This window comes from Paralichthys olivaceus, chromosome 7, assembly GCF_024713975.1.
Source record: "Paralichthys olivaceus isolate ysfri-2021 chromosome 7, ASM2471397v2, whole genome shotgun sequence".
Lineage (NCBI taxonomy): Eukaryota > Metazoa > Chordata > Actinopteri > Pleuronectiformes > Paralichthyidae > Paralichthys > Paralichthys olivaceus.
In genome coordinates this window covers 23,695,314-23,716,672 of record NC_091099.1, presented here as the reverse complement: position 1 = coordinate 23,716,672, position 21,359 = coordinate 23,695,314, and the positions used below count along the sequence as shown (strand labels likewise).

General features: G+C 38.9%; 1 protein-coding gene across 2 annotated transcripts; it reads left to right on the top strand.

Moving 5' to 3' along the window:
- The first annotated feature begins 120 nt into the window (after window positions 1-120).
- On the top strand, window positions 121-21,233 carry LOC109624659 (GRAM domain-containing protein 4-like). 2 transcript variants are annotated; one of them, XM_069528379.1, is made up of 20 exons: window positions 121-341; window positions 4,217-4,460; window positions 5,007-5,112; window positions 6,871-6,991; window positions 7,106-7,173; window positions 8,018-8,150; window positions 8,339-8,364; window positions 9,028-9,119; window positions 9,630-9,721; window positions 10,198-10,246; window positions 10,541-10,612; window positions 10,895-10,938; window positions 11,033-11,142; window positions 11,906-12,060; window positions 13,299-13,316; window positions 13,988-14,135; window positions 14,629-14,722; window positions 15,972-16,062; window positions 16,716-16,784; window positions 18,187-21,233. In XM_069528379.1, exons 2-20 carry the CDS (start codon window positions 4,275-4,277, stop codon window positions 18,292-18,294), a joined length of 1,782 nt encoding a protein of 593 aa, XP_069384480.1. In that variant the 5' UTR covers window positions 121-341; window positions 4,217-4,274; the 3' UTR covers window positions 18,295-21,233. The 2 variants fall into 2 exon arrangements, with proteins under 2 accessions (XP_069384480.1, XP_019935062.1); XM_020079503.2 differs by lacking the exon at window positions 13,299-13,316.
- Window positions 21,234-21,359: the final 126 nt, after the last annotated feature.

Below are 21,359 nucleotides of genomic sequence, written 5' to 3'. Positions count from 1 at the left end.
ACTCCTGCTAAACTATGTGATCTTATTTCCTCGGGCCCATTCTTCCTGACATCCCTTTGTCAGGTTGTATTTAGGTTCCGCCTTTTCACGTTAGCTTTAAGAGCGCAGCGTGATGGCGTCACTTCCTGGTTCTGCAGCCGCTGGTCGCCCCGCCCTCATCAGGGACATTCGTGCCAGGTCCGGAGTTGAACCAACAACCCTCCTCCATGCCTGGAGGTATCGTCGGTGCAGAGGAGGGAGGACGGTCTGGAACGGGCTCAAGGGGAGAGTAGACCGGTCTGGAGCGGGTCCGACCCGGTGAGAACAGAAGGAGGCAAAGTTGGCTCCGGTGTCGGTTCACGGTGAGACACTCCTCTGTCCCCTCTTTCCCTTCCTGCCTCCTTCATTGCTTCCTGCGCTGTTAATCTCAGTCTGTCAATCTAAGATGTCCACGTGTCCGATCGGGGTGTCACGACCTCGTCAGTTTCTTACGCGGTCCTCTCGGAGGTCCGCAGGTGAAGACCAGTTGATTGGCTGTCAGCAGTTCAGATGGCTGCAGGCCTGGATGAATCTGAAGTATTGAATCCAGCTCCCTCACTGTGCAAAGAGTTGAAGACCTGGAGGCAAAAATACAACCAGGAGTTATCTATCAGTTTATTCCGTGGCTCAGGATGAACCACCTCTCCACTGTCATTATATCCTCATGCGTTCAGGAGGCGATCAGGAGCTACTGTACAGCTGGAATTAGTATTTGATTCACTCAAATTGAAAGTTAATTCTCGACAATTTGATTAACTAGTTAAAGACTAAGGTATTTTTTTCAGATCAGACACTAATACAGTAAAACAGCCTTGATGCAGAACATTAGGGTGAGGATGGAGGGGAACAGGTCTGTAGCTCCACCTTCTGATCTGCAAAGAGCTTGTAATCCTTTACAACAGGATGGTGAAAGAGGCAAGAACATCCTATTTTTCCTAATCTCATCACTGCCCATCAGAGCAATCCCAGGTTCTTTAGAGATCACATCACACCTGTCATATTTACATCGTGTTTACATTGGCCCCCACTTTGTTCTAGGGTTGATTTTGAAATTGTATTCATTACTGTTAATGCTGTTCATGGCCTGGCCTCAGGCTGAATATCTATTCTTTTAATTTGCTATTTACTTCTGTGCAGCTTGTGTCCTTAATTTACTTATGGTGCAATGCTATTCTATATGTCTTTTATTATTAATATTACCATTATTATTGATGTACTTCCTTCTGTATTTTAACCATATCTTGTTGTGCAGCACTATGTGTTGGAATGGGCTTTCTTAATTATTTAATAATAATAATAATTATTAAAATATTATAGAGAAAACCAACAGTTCTCACAAGACACAAGGATATGTGCTCCGGAGAGCCTCATTAACTGGAAGAAACTTCTCAGAGAACCAGACTCAATGACCTGTTGGGGTGAGCGGAGAAAGATTAGGAAGGGAGAGGAGAGGTTGGTGGAAAAGAGGAGAGAACGATCAGATCCTTCCTGAGGTCCAGTTATTTAACCACAGAGTAAGTGGAAACCGTTTGATAAAGCACAATGTTACAAACAAATACAACAAAAAGCAACAAAAAAAAGATGCTCAATGAAGAAACTCTCTTAAAGAAAAAGCCAAAAGATGGGAACATGAGGACACATCAGAGCTAATATTGATTGAGAAATTTGCGATTAATTAAATTATTTTGAGTAAAGCTGAGGGTGTTTGGGCCTCTGGGTGGTAACCCTCTTTGCCCTTTTGATCAGCTGTACTTACATTTAAAGTTAAGCAAGGTGAAAAACCTCTGTTTGTCACAGGTCTGTTTGTCTCACTGTCTAATGTCTCTGTGATCCCAGATACTGCAGCTGTATGTTTGTGCCTGTTATCCTGCTGCAGAATGAATCCGGGATCGATCAGACACCCCCTGACGGTGTTATGTCATCAGTGTAATGTGATCAATAAGAGGTTAATCAGGTCATGCTCAGTAGGAAGTCAATGAACACTATGTAATTCTCTCTTTCAGCCATTCTGACCCAATCTGTCTATAAATACCAGAGTTATAGTCATTCAGTCAGTCAAGTGAAGTGTCTGTCTCAGCTGTGCAGACAGTGTTGTAGTGTGTGTAGGTGAAGAACAAGATAATCATTACAACCTGTCAGACCAGTCACTCTCTTTGTCTGCGTGCTGGCATAGCATGCAGGGTATTGTTTAGTGGGCTGTGGTGTGATTAACCTTTGGTTACCTGATGGGTCAAACGTGAAAGGTCAAGTTCAACCAAAATGTGGCCCTCAAAAACCCTCAAAACCAGCTGGAAAAGGATGCCAATAATAGAGCGAGAGAGAAGTGTATATTGCTCAGAAAATCATTTGTCATCATATGTTGTCATATGATAAGTAACATTATGAGGAAGTTACAAAGAAGTCGGATAATGATGCGTGAGGTATGATGACTGAGGTATATACAGCATGAGCATGCTTTGCATCACCCCCTGATGCTTTTAATCTCAACTCCTTTATGTTCTGTTGGACAGTTCAAACTTATAAAGACAATCCTGGCCTCACTTCTTATTCAAATGAAAAAGTAAGTGTTAGTGCACTAACTGACTGTGTCCTGTAACAAGAAGTATGAGGCATGTTCTTTTACTAGAATTAGGGTTAATCAGATTTTAATGTTGTGTACAATGTGCAGAAGAGTTAATGAATTTTATAAAACAATAGTTCAGTACTTGAGTGAAAAGTGCTTCGTTAGGTCCCATCGCTCCACTCAGTCAAACGCTCCGACTTGTTCAGACAGTGTTGAAGTCGATCAGATACAAAACCAGTCATTTTTTCCCCCACCAGAAGTAGTTAGACCAGTCAGACTGCTCAGTGACCTCCTGAACACACCTCCACCCTAAATCCTTCACAGTCAGCTGTCTTCACTGACTGTGTTTAAGATCAGGGCTGTAGCTACAGTTGACGACATGTACGCCTTCGTGTCAAGCTCTGACTGGACTGAATGCTCCTAAGGGAGTATTAAGAGTATTAAAAGTAAAAGTACTGCAGAATGGCCCATTGCACTGTGTTGTACAGGATTATTGGTGCAAAAGTGCGAAAAAAAGTACCATGCAATCTGCAGGGTACTTTTGTGCGATTATATATCAATGTATAAATAACACATACATATAAAGTGATTGCGAAAACCCACAACTTTTTCCTAGAAATACAGTCGGTACATATTTCAGGCATCTTGTGAATCCTGCTGACTCTTCTTGTGCAGTAGCACTGTTGTACAGTTCATATTTGTGGTTCAGAGTAAAACTTTGTCCCTTTAGGAAGAATTTGAACAACTTTTGGGGATCCCTTTACTGTCTATGTAGAGTTTTAAACAAAAGTTTGGTCCGTGCAATTTTCTTGATGCTTTGTTTGCTCCTTAAAATAAAAATAATGACAAGTACATGTGATAGAATAAACACATGATGCTGTATTTAATTAACTTTTTCATCAAGAGTCCGGACTCTCAAAATGTATAGTTTACTATCACACATTGCCTCTTTGATAGAAAGAAATGATAGGGATTAAACCCAGACTCCAGGTGTTTTCACTATCCCTTAGAGACTCTGGTCCTCGGTTCAGTGTGGAAAGATCAGGAGATGAAACATGAAGAGGAGGGACGATAAGCAGCAGATGTTCCTCCCTGATCAAACACTATGATGACTTTAATTATTTGTATGAGTGGGCTGGGTGGTGTTGATACTCCCTGGACAAACAAAGCTTCAAATCAGTTTGTGTTGAAAGAATAATCTCTTGTCGAGGTTTATCTCACATGACGCATATTAACAGCAGACGGGACGATTCCATTACAAATGTCTTGATTTGATCCATTCAAGTTCTGAATGTTTATAGCCATGATCTCTCAGCATGGTAGCCTGATTTTCATAATGTATATATATGTATGTATTTGTATATCTATAGAATTGTGCAACTGTAACATCTATAAGTCAGTTTGGGCGAGGTCTCTATAGTGGATCAATTAAAATGTTTAACAAATAAAATGGCTGGTATCTGTGTACCACAACTGAACCTCAATCATGGCAATCCATCCAGCTTTTACAGTTTGGATCAAAGCGGTCAACCAACAAATACCAAAAAATATGTCAGTTCAGTATCAGTTAATTCAAAATATAATTAACCATTACTTTGTCTTTTCTCTTGTTCTCCTTGTCCTCACCTGTTCCAGTTTCTGTAGCTTGGTCGTCAGTTATGTTCAGGTAGAGGCTAGTTCCACGGCGCTCGACATGCTGAGGCGTCTGGACAGGATCCGGTTCCGGAGCCAGAGACGGGATGACTTCCTGGATCTGGCTGATTCGCCCAACACATCTGACACAGAATGCACCGAGGAGGTCATGGTGAAACCTCACCTCTCTTCCAGAGACTCAGAGGAGCTGAGGGAAGTGGAGGGAGAGCAGCAAGGTGACTCTCAGGTAGAAAAACACTTGTCTGATCTGTACTGGGAAACCTATAAGACATAATACGTTCATTCTAATCCTGATCATGAAGATTTCGTTTTTTAAAGCTTTAAAAACAACAGCATTTTAAACGCTGGTCTGACAGAGCTTGATATTAAGACTAAAATGAAGATTTGTTAACCCGACTCTTACCTTTTGTAATATGTAACAAACATGCAGTTCTTAAACAGGATATTTGTGCTTTCTTTACATGGTTTTGTCTGTTATTCTCATGCTCTGGTAGGATTTTAATCATCACTTTGATTATAAAGATTTTTATAAACAAATTAGGAGAAAATAATCAGAAAAATGCTCGTCCGGTGTTGAGATGTATAATGTCAACAAGTTCTTATCTGATTAAGTAAAAGTTAATAGTCATGTAGAGAGCACATTTTGGAGGTCCCAGGATTGAACTCTGTGGCACCTCACAAAACAAAAGCCATCATCCTTTCTTGTAACGGACTGTTGTTGCTTTTATATTTTGTCTGGTCATTATTGCACATTTCTTTGTTTATCATTCAGGCAGGTCCAGGATCATTTTCTGCAGCTCTCCAAGATGACTCCAGGACAGATCTGAATGAGGTCAAAGGGCACCTAGAAATTGCCTTGTTGGAGAAACATTTCTTAAGTGAGTTCTCTGAGCTGAACTGCACTGTGTGAGGTTTCTCTTGTACTCATAAAGCTATCTTTATCATTTCAGACTGGGACTGTACGGAATGAATACAGTGACTTTACATATAACATTTTCAGAAAACACACCAAAGCCCCATTCAGAGAGGAGCAGACAATACACGAGGAGGTTCCCTCTTCTTCGTTTGAACAAAAGTTGTCTTTTCTACACAACACCAAAAAATCTAATAAAAAAATAACCACACTTCATGTGACGACCCAATCATCTATGTGACCATTACCAAACTCAGTAGAAGAAGCTTAACAGTTACGATTACTTCACAGACTTAGCGTTGCCCTGTTGTAACAGTGTGAGGCTCACGATTTACAATTATAAAAGAATCAGATTAGAATGTTCTACACTACCCACAATTCAACACAGGTTAACCAAGCTTCCCAAAGTCAAGAATGATATTTCAGGTTCAGAAATATAAATAAAACAAGTAAAGTGCCTCCTTTAGGTAAAAAGTGCTCATGTTGATTGGCCCCAGCACAACCACATGTTGGGTAATCCATTAATATCTGCCCATCTGTTTTATATAACACACACATACACACAGCTATTTATAACCTTGCTGACCTCATCTGACACACACACACAACAAGAACAGTGTTTCACTAAAACTATGAATAGTATTTAATGTATCAAATACAAGTCTTGATTGGATAACTCATAGTGTGCTTGGTCACAGTTAGAGGTTATAAACAGGCAGCAGAATGGTGATTCAATTTATGAGTATGTGGAGACTAATGTTTTTAACTGTGTTCTCAGATTTGTGAAACAATCTTTAAATATGTAGACTGTGTGAATGTGTAAAGGAAACTTTACATGTAAACGAATTACTACATGTTCACACAAATTGGTAAACTTGTACACATAATAGTGCATACACAGTTGTAAATGTGAATAAGATTTGCTTGTGTTAAAGAAACTGTAAATGTTTCATTATCTGTCTATAGTTCAAGAATTTATTTTCTACCTAATGCCGACTCCTTATGAATGCAACCGCCAAAACAAAACATGTACATATAGTAAGCAATTGAGACTCCATCATATTCTGCCTTGTGGCACCAAAACTACAACCACTACACATGAATATCTGAGTCTGGGCTGAGGGTGAAGAAAATCCTGAGCTGCTGACAGATGGTCTCACACATTTGCAGTTTCTCGGTTGCAACAGGAGAGTCGCAAAGGTCACAACAGAAAACCTAATTGAGATGCATATTTTTAAGTTTTACCGCTAATCGTTTTTGAGTGGAAATTATTGGAGATGTCAGTACACAAGTACAGATTCCTATTCATTCAGATTCAGATGTGTGCACCTATATGCTGGCTGTCTGCACATTTAGCGAACCTCAGTTCACTTGCAAAGCTTTCTGTATACATTCACAAATCCAAATGCATATTTTTTGCTGACATTCACACATAAAGTTACATAAACCTAAAATCAGTTTTGAGAACTGTCACAGCAGGTTTGGTTTCAGAAAGACAAGATTTTATTATGAATTGTTTTTTATTGTAATATTAGTCCAACCTGTTACTATAACCTGAAATACATAAAGCTTTTATTTTCTAACTCTAAGTAGTGATTGTGAAAAAAAACAACAGTTAGAGAACGATGTTTACTTTAATCAGCATAAGCTATGAAAGTGAGTGGACTATCCCATTTATGGCTCCTCTCATAACTCTTATCAAGTGACCTTCCACCTGTTTCAGACGAGGAGCTGAGGAAAGTTAAAGAGGAGTCCAACGTAGATGCACTGAAACAGGAACTGGAGAAGGAGCGCTGCAAGCGAATGGAGCTGGAGCAGAAGATCAATGACGTCCTCAGATCCAGGTGATTACTAAAAAACATATGATAATAACACACTTTATTTAATGAGTTGGTTTGAGATGGACAGATGCCTGCTCTAACTGATGGATTGTCTCTGTCTGCCTGAAAACCTCACAGACTTGAAGACTCGCCATGTCTGACACCTAAAGCCCCGCCCCTTCCTCCACCGCCAGGCAGCGGCACAGGTGAGCTGCACTATCTCCCTCTCTGTTCACTCCCAGTTCTTCCTCCTACATCAGAACATCTGTGCTTTATGCTCTAAAGGAAATCAGTACTGCTGTAATAATGTGTATTACTGAGCACAGAGTTAGTACTGGTATTGTACTGGACTGTTTGATATTGTAATGTGCTTCTAATATTCTTCTCCCACGTTTTTAAATGTGGTAGAAAACACATAAGAAATACCGGTCAATATTATTCAGTCCAGTTCAGAACCACACGTCAATTAGGGCTGCACAATATATCAAATAATGTATCGTCAGCGCGATATCGAAATGCGCAATATATGCATATCACAAAAGAGGCGTGGAACTGCGATGAATTATGATCAATGCGTCATTCATTCACGCTCTGCATGTCAATTTATTTGTCCAATCAGATCACTGCTGCCCTAGATAATGAATTAAAGGGGAAGGGGCACACATACTGACTCCTCTGCTCTCTCTCTCTCTCTGTGTAAGTGTGTGTGTCTCTCTCTCTCTCACTCAGTTGACATCTCTGACTCGCTGCAGTTTACAGTTTTGTTGATTTGTTTGAAATGATGCCACAATATCAACACTGATCATCACATAATGATAAAGACTTTTCCTAATGAGTTAAATCTTTCTTCAGAGTCCGCTCCCTCGCTCTCTGACACACACACACACACACACACACACACACACACACACACACACACACACACACACACACAGTTTGATCGGACACGTGTAAACTCAGATATCTGTCTGAGATTTAAACCCTCTAGCACTAATACAAGTTTTGTAACAACCTCTGTCTATAAAACAGTTTTTCTTTTGTTCTCCTCAGACAAACAGAAGGACACTCTGTCCAATAGTTTCCTGAAATGGCTTTACGACCGTTTCGGGGTTTATATAGAAGACTTCCGTTTTCAGCCGGAGGAGCCGACGGTGGAGACAGAGGAGCCGCTGAGTGCCAAAAGGTGAGGGGGTAATTCTGTTATCTTTCATTACAAAGACTTTTCAGCACAGCTGTGATGCCAAGGAGCTTCACTGTATAAGTAACAGCAGATACACATTTTAGTAATGCAGACACTAACTTTATGTCTTTATTGTGTTGAGAGCTGTATTTGTCTTAAATCCAGATAACTAACTGGTTTACGTTCCGCAGGTTGACTGAAAACATGAGACGTCTCAGTGAGTATTCCTTAAATTGTTTGGTCACTATCTTTCACTATCTGTGTTCATTGGCCTTTTATTCATTTTGAATGAAATGGATTAAATCTCTCCCTCTCATTCTTAATAAGAAAATTTAAATTTAAAAAGAGAAATTTAACAAGCTTAAATAAATATAAACTAGAATGCCGCACACTAAAGTGCATGCTTAACAGCTGTTTACTCACCAAAGTTACCAGTTCAGCATCAAACGTCAGCCTTTACTAGCTGACAACTGTTTCTAGCACTAGAAAGCCACGTTGGGTTTTATTCCAATCACCTCTTCCATCCCTGGACCAGTCGTTTTGTCTTGTGACGCAGTGATTCATGGTAGTTCATCACCTATTATAATTGGTAGACACAACAGTGGCTCAAGCTTTTGGCAAAACATGTTTCATTCAGGGATAACCTAAATGTAGCATCTGTAATGTGGTCCAGATTTGACACGTGCATCTTAAGTATCTTTTTGACCTGGACCTAATCTCATGTGGTCCACATGAGGGTGACTGATTTAACAAATAGAATAAATGTCCCACAAATCTGTAAAGAACAGTGTTGTCGTACCTTTATCAGTTTATTTAAATCTTAGCTCAAGACAAACTCTCAGCCTGTGATTGGTCAGTTTTCTTGCTGTCCTGTTTCCAGAACGGGGATTTAAACCAGTGACCAACTTCAAGAGGAACCTTACCGCCTTATCCAGCTGGTACTCGGTCTACACGTCAGCCATCGCCTTCATTGTGAGTCCGCACACACTCAGAGCTCAGACTGAGCTTTGTTTTGAGCTGTGATGAAAACACACACAAACACAAGATTGTTGATCTGTGCACACAATGTGGCAACAATAACATACAGAAACAAAAAAACCTGGATTTTTATTATTGTTTATACATTAAGATTTTATTATAAGGAGGGAACTGCAGGGTTATTTAATTTTTTTAGAGAATTAATATTTGTATTATTTTAATGATAACAGTGTCATTTGTTTTATGTAAATAGAATCAGAATTATTATAATTTACTGCTTTCTTTTGGTAAATTATCAATTATTGTCTAATCAACAAATATGTCCATATCATTAATATATTTCATGAATAATTTAAAGTAGGAAAGGGAACCGTTTGCACTTTTTATTTTTATTCGTCCATGCCAGCTGTCACTTCGACACCAAAAAAAGATCTCTGTTTTTGTTCACTTCAGTCTCAATAATTCACTTTACGTGTGTGTGTGTTGTGTTGTGTGTAAATGTAGGTCTACATGTATGCAGCGTGGCATGGCTGGGCCATCCCCATGTTCCTCTTCCTAGCCATCCTCCGGCTGTCCTTAAATTACCTCATTGCCAGGTCAGTGAAAGCCACACCTCACACAGCCAGGAAAAGAAACTGAATCCTTTTTTGGGGGAAAGTTCTAGTGGTCGAAATGCAGCTTATGTTAGTTTTGATCACTGAATGCATCTTAGTATTAGTTCGAGTTAAGTTTTACACTAGAAAGAACCCTAGGTCATACATATCTGCTAAAAGACTTGGGTCCACTGTGGTTCCAATCACTGAACCATTAGGCCAGCTGACGTCCAGTTGATGAGCATTTAGATTCGGAGTTGTGATATGCCCACATGTTTATTATACATATATAGTACATGTTTATCTATTTTATACTGACACGCCACTTTGTCCATCCACACAAACTGAATCAGTGATCATAAAACACATGCAGCTTTCACTGTGATCAGTTTGGATTTAAATCTGGACTAGAAGTTCTGGAACACATGTGTAGTGATTGTGAAATGATCTCATATGTACCCATGATGCACTGCTCTTAGAGGCTGGAGAATCCAGTGGAGCATCGTACCGGAAATCTCAGAGCCAGTGGTGAGCAAACTCTCCTTTCACCTGCGTGCACTTCACCTTTTAAAGCATTTAGTTTTACCTTCTGCATCAGCCTTTAAAAACGAAAATTAATTTGTGCAGATTTCCTTCCGACTTCACCCGCTGGACAAGTTAGATATTACATTTCTGAAAAGAAATTGAAGATGGCCATTTTACTAACATGTATAATGATATGTTTTAATATGAAGTGTGTTCAGGATGGTGTCTAGTTGATGTCAGGTGATTTTCAGTTGTCAGTATGTGATGTTACAGCTCCGTCTTCTCTTTATTTTCCAGGAGCCCCCTAAAGAAGACCTGACTGTGTCTGAGAAGTTCCAGCTGGTTCTGGACGTCGCTCAGAAAGCACAGGTGAGCCTCTTCATCACTGCCAAAGCCAAAGTAGTGACAGTAAACTGCAATTAAATGATTTACTACTAGAGAAGGTTGAAATTGTGACAGTAATTACCTGAAGCAATAGAATTCAGGGTGAAACGAGGTTAAATCAATAGGAGGAACTTGCATGAGGCGAGAAAGATAAATAGTTGTTGTCTGGGTGAACACACACACTCACAAACAGTGAAACCAGGAGAAAGTTGGGCACATGTTCAGACACCAACCTTTCTTTCCTTTTTTTTTCTTTGATCCATATAGAATCTGTTTGGGAGGATGGCCAACATCCTGGAGAAAATAAAGAAGTGAGTTTGTGTGTACTTGCGTTGTTCTAAGTCTGACTGAAATGATTGTCCTTACACAGATATTTAACCATTTTGTGTGTGTGTGTGTGTTCAGTTTGTTCATGTGGGTGCAGCCAGAGTTAACTCAGAAGCTGTATGTTGGTCTGTGGCTGGCCTTCGTCTCCTCCTGCCTGCTGCCATACAAACTGCTGGGATTCATCATAGGTACATTTTATATATACTGTAGAAATATATATTTATGCATTGTATTAAAAAAAAAAAAAAGAGGGCGGGTCAATATAGGGGACTCTGGGTACCCTATAGCAGACATGGGTGGATGATGACACTTATGTCACAGGGAGCAAAGCAAAAATTGTGAATTAATGCTTACACAACAGCGTGCATTCTATTCTACATGAAGTATTGATTTAATTATTTTATTCTGGTGCTGTTGAATTGAAAAGCTGCAGCATTTAGATACTACAGAAATATTTAGTAAAAGTAAAATGCTTATCAAATCACTACACACATTTTAAGAACATACCTTATCCTTATAAAGGATGTCTCGTGAGTTTAATTAAAAAGTCTGGTAGACATCCACAACTGAAACATGCACATTAGACGCCACTGACAGGGGACAAATATGAAATGGACCCTCATCTTGATTTCTCCAGGTTTGAAAATTTCTACAAATATATTTGAGTACACAACTTAACAACATATCTAAACTAGGTCTAGCTATTGTTGACATTTTAGTGTGGTTACATTTTATATCTGTTGGTTCAGAAAGAGTCAAACATAAACAGAATGACACAGAGTTCAGATAAATTCTGATTATATTTACTCATCCAGTTTTCATAGAGAAACATTATCGTCCCCCTGGAGTCATGTGTGTCTCCACATGTCAGATACAAGTTTGACTTTGACTAAATGTTCACTCTTACTTCAGGTTCTGTCTGATGAGAGTCCTCTTCCTCCCCCTTGTCAGCCGTGTATGCAGGTATAAAGTTCTTCATCATCGACTTCATCTTTAAGAGTTGTCCCAAGCTGAGGCAGCGCTTCGACACCCCTTACATAATCTGGACCAACTTGCCCACCGACCTGCAGCTGAAGGAGCGCAGCAGCACCACCCTGAACAGACGGGTCAGTCCAAACACACAGCCCACAGAGCACTGCGCTGCTCTGGAGTCAGTGAGTGTGTGGTACACTTTATCACTTGCAGTGAGGGTACAGTATGTGCACCAATGTGTACTAAATCAGAATTATACTTACAGGTACATCTAAAAAAATTCATGGAAAAGTTTTTCTGTAATTTAACTCAAAAAGGGAAACTTTCAGATATTCTCGATTCACTAAACATAAATAAAAGATTCAGAATCTCAGAATATTCTAATATTTCCTAAGATCTATATAAAAAAAATACAATCTATCTATCTATCTCTATCAATACAGAAAAGTCCAACTTTGAAAAGATATATTTTTTATGCACTCAATACTTAGAAACACTGAGCAGCGGTCCAGTTCTTTTTCCAGATGTAAGACATTTCTGACGTCGCCTCTGACTCAGGAGAGGCTTGATACCAGTTGTAGTCCACTGACTGAAAAGGTCTGTGCACTGTGGCTCTTGATGCACTGACTCCAGCCTCAGTCTGCTTCTTGTGAAAATCTCTCAAGATCTTGAATCGGCTGTACCTGACAGTCCTCTCAAAGCTGCAGTCATCACTGTTGCTTGTGAAAGTCTTTCTACCACGCTTTGACATTCCAAACAACTTTCCATGAATTAGCTTCCAAACAGCCAGCCCTTTCAGCAACGACTTTCTGTGTCTTACCCTCCTTATGGAAGGTGTGGAAGACTGTCTTCTGGACAGCTGTCAAGTCAGCAGTCTCCCCCATGATTACAGTATTTATACCGTATGATAAGTAATTTACTTAAAATGAAATATTTAAATATTTGTTTCTCACATGCAGAAATACCAGTGGGAAAGATAAGTTGATTCATTGTGACATTGTTCTTGTGTCTCCCAATCTGATTGTATGCGAAATATCATGATTTGCATCATCATGAGATCTAATCTTTCAGTGTGAGCCACCGCACAAAAAGTGCAGATCATCGATGTCAACTCTTTGAAGCACCAATCAAGACGCTCAGGATTAATTCAGCAGCTTTTCAATGGAAGTTCTGCACTGGATTTTTATCACGGTCTTTTAACACAGTTGCCATCCAGTATTTTATTTTTACATGTTCATGTGAATCGCTCAACAACCCTAAAGACAGGTGGCGGAAACACTTAGGTATAAATCCTCCACCAGTGAACACTTTCTCACTGGTCCCAGTCACTAGTCTGATTTCAGTTCTCTGAGTTGTTGTTTTTCTTTCCCAGCTGTCTGAGTGTGAACAGGTAGGCTCCTGCTGTGTGTGTATGTGTGTGCGTTGTTTACAGTCAGTAGTGTTCACGTAGAGCCATCAGATACTAAATGAAACCAGTCAGCTGTAGTGGAAGTGATGCTCTTTTTGTTTGGTGAAATTTCATTGTAGAGTGAGACGTCCCAACAAACCTCCTGATCTCATCCGTGCTCCCCTTTACACTTTAATGACCCCATGACTTTTCCTCTAGCTAGCGCCCCCCTCAGGACAAATGTCACCTGACTTTTCAGGTTTTATGCAAATGTAGATGTGATGTACCTCTGCTGAGGCCTGATGCCGAAGTGCAGGTAAGATAGGACACTGAATAAAGATGTGTCTTCTTATTGGGTTGAATTTTTAAAGCCGTCAATTCCTGAGTGTATAAAGAAATGTGAAAACACTATAAACAAGAAGTTTGATGAATAAAATCATTTTTTATGAGGAGTGCCGACCTCGTACATTTACAGATGATAAAAATACTGTTGAATGGTGGCACTTTTTTCTGCATTTCTGTAGAAGAGTTGACTCTCAGCTTTGCAAGCAGCTTCATTGTCTACCTGCAGTGATGTTTAACATGTTGCCACCCCAGCAACACCCCCCCTTCCATATGCTGCTGATTTACTAATCCAAACACCCCCCCCCCCCCAATCCCATCCACCTGTACAGGTTACTTCTGCAGGGGGTCGAGGCAACCTCAGCACTGCAGCTCCCACAGGTGTGAGCCGAGACGAGGACGGAGGACGATACTACAGCACCAAGAGAGGAGCTTTCCACGAAGTCTTCAGCCTGCCGGAGAGTGAGCGCCCCCTGACAAGTGAGGAATGAACTGCAGGAGGGGGGGGGGGTTCAGACAGTGTGACATCTTAACCTGTCATTTATTATACCATACAAGTCTGTAAGTAAAAATAACAAACAGTAAAGCAGTCCATCATGTGACAATAACATCAGGCTTATAAGTATCATCCTCAGATTAATTCAGCTGCTCAGGGGTCACTTTCCTCTGTTTCAGGAATTTTCTACAGAGTAGTTTTCACTATCCTCAAATAAAACACAAAGAAACAAAGAGTTTACAAATGATGTAAAATACTGAAGATTTATTTATTGCTTTAAAAGAAAGTTAAAAATACAGGCTGCTACCAGGCTGCTACATGACTTCAGTATAAAGATGGACAACATGGTTGGAGATGCTATGTTGTTCTTTATATACAGCCTGTGGTCCTCGATAATGTATATTATGATTTGGCTCTATGCAAATAAAATGGAATTGAATTGATTCATGCGTGAACGGCGCTGTGTTGTTGTTTCAGTGTGTGAGAACGGCTGGCGCTGCTGCCTCATCAACAGAGACAGGAAGACGCCGACTGACTACATCCGCAACGGTGTCCTCTACGTCACTGAGAAGTAAGTTCTGCACTTCCTGACTGAACCAGAACACCACAGAAACACCAGACAAGGGTGTTCAGTGAGACTAGGGATGTTGGGTTAACTGATTTTACAGATTCCGGTTTCATAACATCACGGTTTCATAAAAGTAAGAATTGTAAAAACTACGATATATAACTATGGTGCCCTGCCTGTGTGCGAGCAACTTTACTGAAACGTTAGTTGAGAAGAGGGAATTGACATAACAGCCTTATTTCCACCAATGCTGAACAATAAACTCTGTCCGAGGAGTTCACAGCGAGAGGAGAAGTTAGTTTTTTACTTTCGGCTGACATGCTGACACCCCTCCCCCATCTCTCTCTCCTCCTGTTAACCATTATAAATGTATTTGAAAGTTTAATTCACCTATACTTAGAGGTAATAATATAATAAGGACTGTATGTCCCTTTATTTCAACACATCGCTCTCAAAACAGAACTAACTGGATATAGTTGATGATAATAATAAATATTTTAGTCCATTTATTACCTATATATTGATTTTCATGTGTTGTTTTCCTTCTATAGTATCAATAATCATGAAATCTGAAACTGTGATATTTCCTCTGACAATAATCGTAGCACCAAAATTTCATATCATGACAGTGTGAATATCTGATTTGAATCCATAAACTTGTTTTTTTCACATTGCTAGTAAAGAGATCTTATGTTGCTGAAAGTCAATATGCTGCTTATTAGAGCAGGTCAAACATCTAAGAAGAAATCTTCTGGATGTTAACTTTTTTTAATCAAGCAGAAATCACACTGCAGGACTCAGTTTTTCTGACACTTGAACAACCCCAAGCTCCTCGGTCTCTCAGGTGGGTGTCGCCAGGTGTGTGATGTCCACTAAAAAGAGTGTTAACCCCACCCCCCTTGAGGAGTGCCAGTCGTTCCCTGCCCCCTCGCTCTACACCTCAACCCAAAAACCCAAAAACCTAATGGTTCTAAACAGTTACTTTCTATTTATTTATGTCTCACTTTCATTGTGTAAAAAAAGGTTGTCGACAATGTTTTTTCAGGATAAGTTCAACAGTTGTGCAGTTGTCTTCCTGTATCTTCAGTCAGGTGGTACTGGTCTCGAAGGTGGAGCTGTGAAATAAAGTGTCCAGTTTGAGTGTTTGAATCTCAGTGTCCAGCAGCAGCGTCCACAGTGTCTTCTCAGCTGTATCAGTTTCAGTCTCTGGATGTCTGAACAGGGCTTAAGTGAGTCTCCTCTGTCTCCTCAGTCATCTGTGTTTCGAGAGCTCCAGCTCCAGGTCTGGATCCACCAAGAGGAACAAAGTCATCAAACTGCTCGACATTAAAGACATCCAGAAGGTAAGCCGAGTCTCTGTCTGCCGTAACACTGCTTTAGACAAAATATATACGTATATGGATGTATATATACTCAATTTGACATGTTCCTGTTCACTCTGTTATAGGTTATTTTTTCACCATTAGGTTTATTACTGGTACTCTTTATTCTCTTATTTGATAAGAGCCCTGAAGTCAGACACAGCTCTGTTCTACGAACTACTAACTGGTTTAACTCAAAACTTTTTCCTGAGAAATTGAAACCTTCAAAGTTCAAACAAAGTTACACAACAACGAAGTGCAGAAAAAACAAAATCTCCCATGAAAAGGTATCAGTTATGTACAAGATATAAAAGTCATCTTTCCAACTACCTGCTGTTTATATACTCAGACAATGTTCAGTCTTCTCTCCTGATGTTATTACTGTTATTACTGTGTCTGAACCTACAAAGTTCCCTCAGTGTTATCATGAACTCCTCTTTTCTGTTGAGTTGTGTTAACTAACTCAATGATCAATAATTAACTGATTAATTGAATACTGCAAAAAACAACAACATTTGTATCTCAATGTAGGAAACGACACATAACATACTGTTTAAAGGCAAAATTGTTTCTAAGATTACTTTTGTCACAAGTTAATAGAATTATAATTAAAATTCGTCCTCTGTTCCCCGCAGTACAAAGTTTTGTCAGTGCTACCTGGATCTGGGATGGGCATCTCCATAGCAACGCCATCCACCCAAAAGGTAAGAGCTCATTGTGAGGAGCTTGGCAGGAGAGCAGAGACTCTGGACTGATCTGATAAGTGGTAGAAAAAGTATTCACACTTAATTAAAGGTCCAGTGTGTAAGATTTAGGTGAAAGGGAACTATTGGCAGAAATTTAATGTAGAATAATCCTCATGATGTTTTCACTAGTTCATTTCATCTAAATTGTATGAATTGTAGTTTTCTTTACCCCAGAAAAGACTCTTTATATTTAAATACTTTATATTTACATGGAGGGGACCCTCTCTACGGAGGCCACCATGTTTTTTACATTAGTCCAGACTGAACAAACTAAACACCTTTGAGGTTCTTTTTCATGTTTGGAAGCAGAGGGTGAGGTGAGGGCTGTTCAGCTGCAACATGCAACTTCAACACTAGATATCACTAAATTCTACACACTGTACCTTTAAGTAAAAATAACAATGGTTCAGCATACACTATTACAATTTAAGTACAATTTCTTGTACTGACTTTTTTATTTTGCTGTGAACATTCACCACCTTTATATGAACTTTCATATTTACATGTTCAGCTGTCACAGAGTTACATGATCATCATAATGTCATGTTTCTGTCCACTTGATAAATCTTAAATCCCTCATAAGGTGATTTATTGTGTTACAGTGCAGCTTTCACTGCATTTCATGTTCATTTCATGTCCTAACCCGTTCAAGCCCAAGAGAAAACTAATCGAGCTTGACAGTTATTTTTTTTGTGTATCTGACCTGAGTTACATGCAGTTAATATAAAGCTGCGCTGAGTTTATGTCACCCTGCCCCTGACACTCACAGTCATTGCTTTATTTCCCTAATTACAGACATGTGAGATGTAAAAATCAGCCTGACCAACCCAATCAAACATTATTTCAAAGTTTTTGTTCAAAAACTTTCCCAGAATTATAGAAAATAATTTTATATGTATATATCAACACCTTGGAAGTAAGGTTGTAAACCATTTTTATAACATGTTTGAGTCATAGTCATGTCAGGTAGCTTGTTGAAGAGCAAAAAACTGCTTATTTTGCTCTGTAGCCAATGGCCAATATAGCAAACACAGGGTGGTGGAGAGCTATGCTCTGAACGTCCTGCAAATCACTTTCTATCTGAAGGGGCCTTCAGTCTGCCTCCCAAAAAACCCAGTCTGCTCTGAAGGATCAGGAGCTGTGTTTACTGAGGGAGTGTTTTTACTCCCTTTCCCTAGGACTCTTTAGATTCACTAAAAAGCTATTTGACACTCTAAAGGAAAGGGCAAACCCCGAACTTCAAAGTTGCATAACATGTTGAAATGTTGAAGTACAGGTACACTGCTTGAGTTAATATGAAAGCATGTACCATCCCTGTGTAGAGAAAGGCGTCCGCAACATTCCCTCTGTTCTGTTGCAGCCGATGGTGTTCGGTGCGATGATGCACAGAGATGAAGCCTTCGACGCCATCAACACTCAGTACAACAAGATCTTGTCCATGTCTACAGCCACCAGCCCAGAGACGTAATAACACCTTCACAAGATGGCTGCCTTCACACTACACTGGATCTGTTTCACTTTTTCCACCAGTGACGTACTGAAACAGCTGCTGACTCCAGTTTGAGCTGCAGATCATCAAGCTGAACAAGTCAGTGTCTTTACATTAGTGATTGATAAGAAATGAGGTTTTTCCAATTATTATTTCCAATCACGGATTTTATATCAAATTGATTTGAATTATAAATTACTATTGTCAAACAATTATACATAAAGTTCCCACAAAATAGATCATGATATGTCTGATTGTAAATCAAAGTGTATGCTGGAATTCAAATAAAGTGCACAAACATATAAAAGCTTGTTAAAGAACATGGGGGAGGGTGAGGGTTACCTGTACTATAATCAGAGCACTAATGACTAATTATTTTCTGTTGCATGCACCTTTTTTTATTTAATTACTGTTAAAATATTCCCAATTAAATGCAACCCTTCCTATTTCAAATAATCCCTCTGTTACTTGGTACTTGGCTTGAAATCTAAAAATCTCTGCAGGGAAACTGTTCACAAATGTTTGTTTTGTTCTCACTGGAAAAATCAATCGTTTACAACTTAAGCGGAGTGCTGAATTTGGATTTTATCTGATGAAGCAGTTAGTGTCACGTCCAGCCCATCAGTCATCTGTGTCATGTCATTTCAGTTTATTTCCATTCTGGTGCACTGCACTGGAAAGTTGCACATACATGATGGGCCTCATGAAAGAACCAGTTGGGCAAACGAATTTAAGGCACGTACCAGTAATTTTAGAGAATTTGTGGCTTCCATGATTAGTGTTTACACTTCGATACGTACACAATAGGTACAAAGATGCCAAGTGGTTAAGAGCTGTGGTGCGACTCATGAACAGCCTTTCTTCAGAGTGGAATACACCCTTGTTAGCCTTAAGGATTATAGTATGAATGAATTTGGAGTTAAATATGATTCGAGAATTGCCATTTGATATAATCAATAAAAATGTCTGTAAAAACTGAATATGCTGTTTATCAAATCATCATGGCTTTCCAATTCACTGAGTGTGTTTTATAGAGTTCCTACATTTCAGTAGCTGTTGGATAACTCCCTGACAGCTGCAGGCTCCTTTTGTCCAGGACCATCCTCTGTCATAACACCTCAGTGTCACATCACCTGTAACATAAACATAACTGTCAATTTCCTAAACAAAGCTTGTTGGAAAATATGTCTAAACCTCCCTTGTTTTCATCCTTTGTGTCTTCAGGGAATGAAACGATTGTTGTACTTTACAGCAGCCTTATGATCACTTATTATTACAATGTGTTTTTATATGGTGGTTGGAGACTGTTGCTCTATGCAACATAAATGTTTTACAACTAATTGTAACATTTCATGTAAATGAGAGAATTAACCTCAGCTTTTATGTTATTTTTTTTAGCTAAAGGTACATATGTTGAAGCTAAGGAATCAGATACAACCAGCAAAACTGAAGTTTTATCTTTTCTTTTTTAGCTTATTCTTTTACTTCGGGTTTCTCTCACCATCAGTAAGCTAATGTAAGCTATTTGTTTAACCTGAGAGGCTTTAAAACCGAAACTGAAGTTGTATATTTTACCTAACTAGTTGTTTAAGCATAGCTGATCGGCTAAGAGCTTAACAATTGCAAACAATTTAAATATCTGAAATGCAAGTTTTACTGATCACAGCACTTGACTTTTGGCTTTAGCTTCTTTTCATGCTGATCAACACTTCTTCTGTTCTGTTAAGCTCCTGTTTCAAAAGTACCTTTTTTTCTACCATCAACCTAATCGGCTAAAGCTGAACAAGCTACAACAACCCAATCACGTTCTGACCTTTTTTTTAGGAAGCCAGTACATTGCTCTAACAAATGACCCGTTGCCCTCACGTTACCATCAATCTAATCTAATCACACATCATACACATATATATTATTAGCATTATTTATTTGTTTTCTCTGTCGGGCTTTTTAAGATTAGCGCTAACTGATAAAGCATGTTTTTTTTTGCAGATTAATGGAATGTTTCCTAATATGCAAAAGTGCAAGAAAATTTTAAAATGTCTCTGTCCTTGCCGATCACTGCCGATCTAAAACTGTGGTTTTCTGTCCCTTTGAGAACAGAATGTGCGAAGTGTCATTGTGAAACTTCTGCATTTATAATTTTTAATTTGAAATCAATTCATTTCAATTCTTGTACTGATAATCATTTTCATTATAGATTCATGTGTGACAATTATTTTTTCAGTCAAGTAATTGCTTGGTCTAACAGTATAAAGCCCAATTATGTTCACTGCCAAAAACTGAAAATGGCTCATTTGAAAATCTGGAACCATGTAATGTTTGAAAAATTACAATTATTAACATTCTGTCAGTTGACTAATCAAATATTTTTGCAGATGCTGTTTCAATTAAATTGCTAGAAATGTGATATTTTGACTAAAAACAAAAATTAAGGAAGCTTTTTTACTACAAAGTCAAAATAGTAAAATTACATTTTTCTTCATGAAACATTCAGATTAAATGAAGCAGTTTCATATTCAAAAGTTTCAGTGTAAAGAAGTTTAGTAAAGAAAAAGTGCAAGGTTTTATATATAGTCTCACTCTGGCAGTTTTTGGCTCTTTCATTGCCAAATATTTTTATATCTTGCTTATCTTTAAAATATTTTCCAGTCTTCATTTTTGCAATATTGACATGGTAACCATGTAGTGTCATTTAATCTTTCTCGACTATCTTACCTTTAACTCCTTTATCTTCTTCAAGTTGTTTGTGGTTGTTTTTCCTTCAGTTTAGGTCAATTCTGTCGATCTGTTCAGATGTAAGGGTTTTATAAAGTGCTTTCATTGTAAAAAATAGCTGTAAAGTTTTCAAATGAATTGATGTTTTGTTATTAAAATGTGATGTACATTTCTTTTCTAATTTAAGTAAAATCCAACACTGACACTGTCTAATGTTGTTTTTGTGCAGTACCTGCTTCAGCCTTTTGGTGTCACCCTCTGGAGGTTGTCCTTTCTTAATAATAGCATTCTGATGATTATTCAGTATTACCTATTTTTCATTTTTCTCA